Source organism: Cyprinodon variegatus, unplaced genomic scaffold (genome assembly GCF_000732505.1).
Source record: "Cyprinodon variegatus isolate N-32 unplaced genomic scaffold, C_variegatus-1.0 Scaffold1453, whole genome shotgun sequence".
Classification (NCBI taxonomy): domain Eukaryota; kingdom Metazoa; phylum Chordata; class Actinopteri; order Cyprinodontiformes; family Cyprinodontidae; genus Cyprinodon; species Cyprinodon variegatus.
Genome location: NW_015151906.1, coordinates 133,938 through 136,789, shown reverse-complemented (window position 1 = coordinate 136,789; position 2,852 = coordinate 133,938). Strand labels below are relative to the sequence as shown.

General features: G+C 44.4%; 1 protein-coding gene across 1 annotated transcript in view; it reads right to left on the bottom strand.

Moving 5' to 3' along the window:
- Positions 1-2,852, bottom strand: part of LOC107103459 (cholesterol 7-alpha-monooxygenase) — a 9,666-nt gene that overhangs the window by 3,266 nt on the left and 3,548 nt on the right. Inside the window, exons 4-6 of the mRNA XM_015403176.1 lie at positions 2,200-2,394; positions 1,895-2,094; positions 181-311 (exon numbers count right to left, since the gene is read on the bottom strand). Coding sequence (XP_015258662.1) covers positions 181-311; positions 1,895-2,094; positions 2,200-2,394 — 526 coding nt within the window. The remainder of the gene's footprint in view (positions 1-180; positions 312-1,894; positions 2,095-2,199; positions 2,395-2,852) is intronic.

The following is a 2,852-nucleotide window of genomic DNA, read 5'->3' as shown; positions in this document are numbered from 1 at the left end:
GCTCCCAGACTCAATGATCCCGAAGAAAAATTATTGTTTTTATTTTTCTACTGATTAACGCTAAATTCATTAAATCACCACAAACGTCTTAGTTTCTGTATAAATAACGATCCATTGATTATTCCTGCTGACCGGACGTTTCCTTTAAATAAAACAGCTCTTAAATAATATTCATCTTACCCAAAACAGGCATGTTGTCCAGTTGTTCTCTGGTCAGATTTAGCATGGGTTCATCATGATCCACTTTCAAACCGCAATCCCTCAGAACTTGCTGCACTTCTTTCTGAGCTGCTTTCATAGCGTCTGGACTCCTGGAAACAAGCATACAGTTATTAATGTTTGTTATTCTTTATCCGTTATTGCCAGTATCACGTGATGTTTCTATTTCTAAGCCTACAAGTGAAAAACCTTTAAATATGGAGTTTAACTGTCATTACAGTACAGATTTAACACACCATGTAAAAAGCAGGATTTATTTCCAGTTATGTACTCAGTTCTAATATGTCATGGTTGTTAATGTTTTACTCCTTTCCCACTGGCTGAGAAACCCGTTTAAACCCGATGTTCTGTCAGACCAGCACACCTATGGTCAATACGCATGCGCAAGATGTGAGATTTGCGTTTATCCCTTTAGTTTAGTATGAAAAATAAACTTTAATCTACCTTGACGGACGTTTATTCCTTTAGCCATGTACAAAACACCAAACAGTTTAAGGTCAGATCCCCATACGCTTCAAAAAACATCAAAACTAAGTAATTAAATAGTTTTTTGTTCATGTACAGTTGAGTTCTGGCTTGTTTGCTCTCCCTTAATTAGTCATTCCTTTCACCTGTCGTTTTCCCTCCCTGCCTAGATTATAATTTCTTCCTCTCACCTGTTTCCTCTGGTTTATATTCAGTTCAGCCTGAGCATTCAGGGCCAGATCATTAACTGTTTCTCTGTTAGCCTTTCTGTTCAGTTTATTCCTTGGTTCGTGTCCTGGATCCTAGCAGCCAGTGGAAGGAGGGTTTTTGTGTCTGTCTCGTCTCCTGATCGTCCACTGTTCCTCCCCCGCAGAGTCCTCTGGGTTTTTGGCTCTATATGTGGGGATTGTCAGTTTTTATCCAGTAAGCCTAAATAAAAACCTGTTTAAAGTCCTGCATCAAGTTCTAGTTCCACGTCCTGTCTCGGCTACCCTCTTCCACTGAGCCTGCTCATCTGCACCTGATCCTGTCTGCTCCTGTGCGTGACTACCTGGTCATGCTTCTGGTCCCAGTCAGACTCTGAACTCGCCTGGGAGCCTGTGGATGTCTGGAAGCCTGGATCCTGCCACCTGTCTCTGTTCCTGTCTGTTCTGGATCCCTGACCAGGATCGGCTTCCTGCAAGACCTCTGGAACTGCAGCACTGGGGACACCTTGAACTGGACTGCTAAACCAGAGTGTCTGAGATTGGGCGGTGCCCCGCTACCCCTCCTGCAGCATCCGCGAGCCACAGTTCCTAGAAGCTCTACTTTAGTTCTTGTTTTGTTTTTCTTCAATTAAACGTTTTGTACTTTCCTACTGACTGTCTCTCCTTGAATACTGGGTCCATCTGTCCGCGGTTCATGACAACGGTGTCTAGGATAGTGTCCGAGGTGTGCCAGGCATTGTAGACGGCGCTACAGCCAGAGTTTCTGCCATTAGCTACCAAACAGGAAATACGCTTAGTGTATAGCGGATGCAGAAATGACTGATCAGAGGTCTGCTGTCTGCGACATTGTCTGCGGTCACCTACAGTTTTCGGGGGGGGGTGTTTCTGACCATAAACCAGGCTTCACTGTTTATGTTTCAGATGTGTAATCTGTCTCGCTGCAAAGGACACAGACCACTGCAGTCACAGTTTGATCATTGTCCTAAAAAGAGTCGTCTTCCTACCTGATCATATAAAATAAGCTCCAGAACGTCGCGGGCAGCGTGTTGGCCTGGGACGCCCACAGCAGAGCGACGTGGGTTCTAGCTTTGCTCACATCGTTAAACGTAGATAAAGAGTCATTCAGTATCATTCTCATAGAGATCAGATCAGACATATTGTGTCTCTTGGATAAGTTCTCAGCATGCATGGTCTTTGCTAGGTTCTAAAACAAAGGAGAAGAAAAAAACGAGTTAAAACATTATTTTTTAATTGGGTTAGAATGTGTTTGCACTAAATATTCAGGGATGAGTGTGTGCTCAGCACTCACCTCTCTGGCACTGTAGGCGCTCTGGAAGACATGGATGGGCAAACCGGCCACTAGAGCCGGAAAAATCTTATCAAACTCTTTGAAGTTCTCCAAAGCATTGAGGACCAAGGCTTTCTGCGCTGCCTGCCTGTTACGACACTTATCTTCTCCAAGCTCTTTGCCAAATAGAGTTAGGTAGCCAGCTTCAAACATTACCTAGGAAACAAGGAGCATGTATGGTAAGCTTTCTGTTTTAGCACCAACCTCAAGGCCAGAACACACTGAAACTGACTTTACGTCCGATCCGACAGAAAATCCTGCCTTAAGCCGGGCATAAACTGTACGATGTTTTGCCCTGTTTGATTCTCCAGTCATATAAGTGTGACTTTCAGCCTGATGGTGCGCGGTGTTAGCCTCGTGAGACCATCGTGATCTAGCGAGCTTTCAAGGTTTCACTCGCAGATCAGTCTGGCTACTTTCCGTTAAAGAAAGTTAAAGTTCAGCGAACGAATGTCCAATCAGCGTTGGCTTTGAGGCGGGTTGAGGTGTGACGCAACGAGAAGCGCAACAGTTCAGTCTAAAGAACATGGCGGCTTCAGCCGATGAAACTAGCGTTAGCGTGGCTATCGAGCAAGTTTTATGGGAATTACAGAGTATTTCTTCACTGAAAGAAG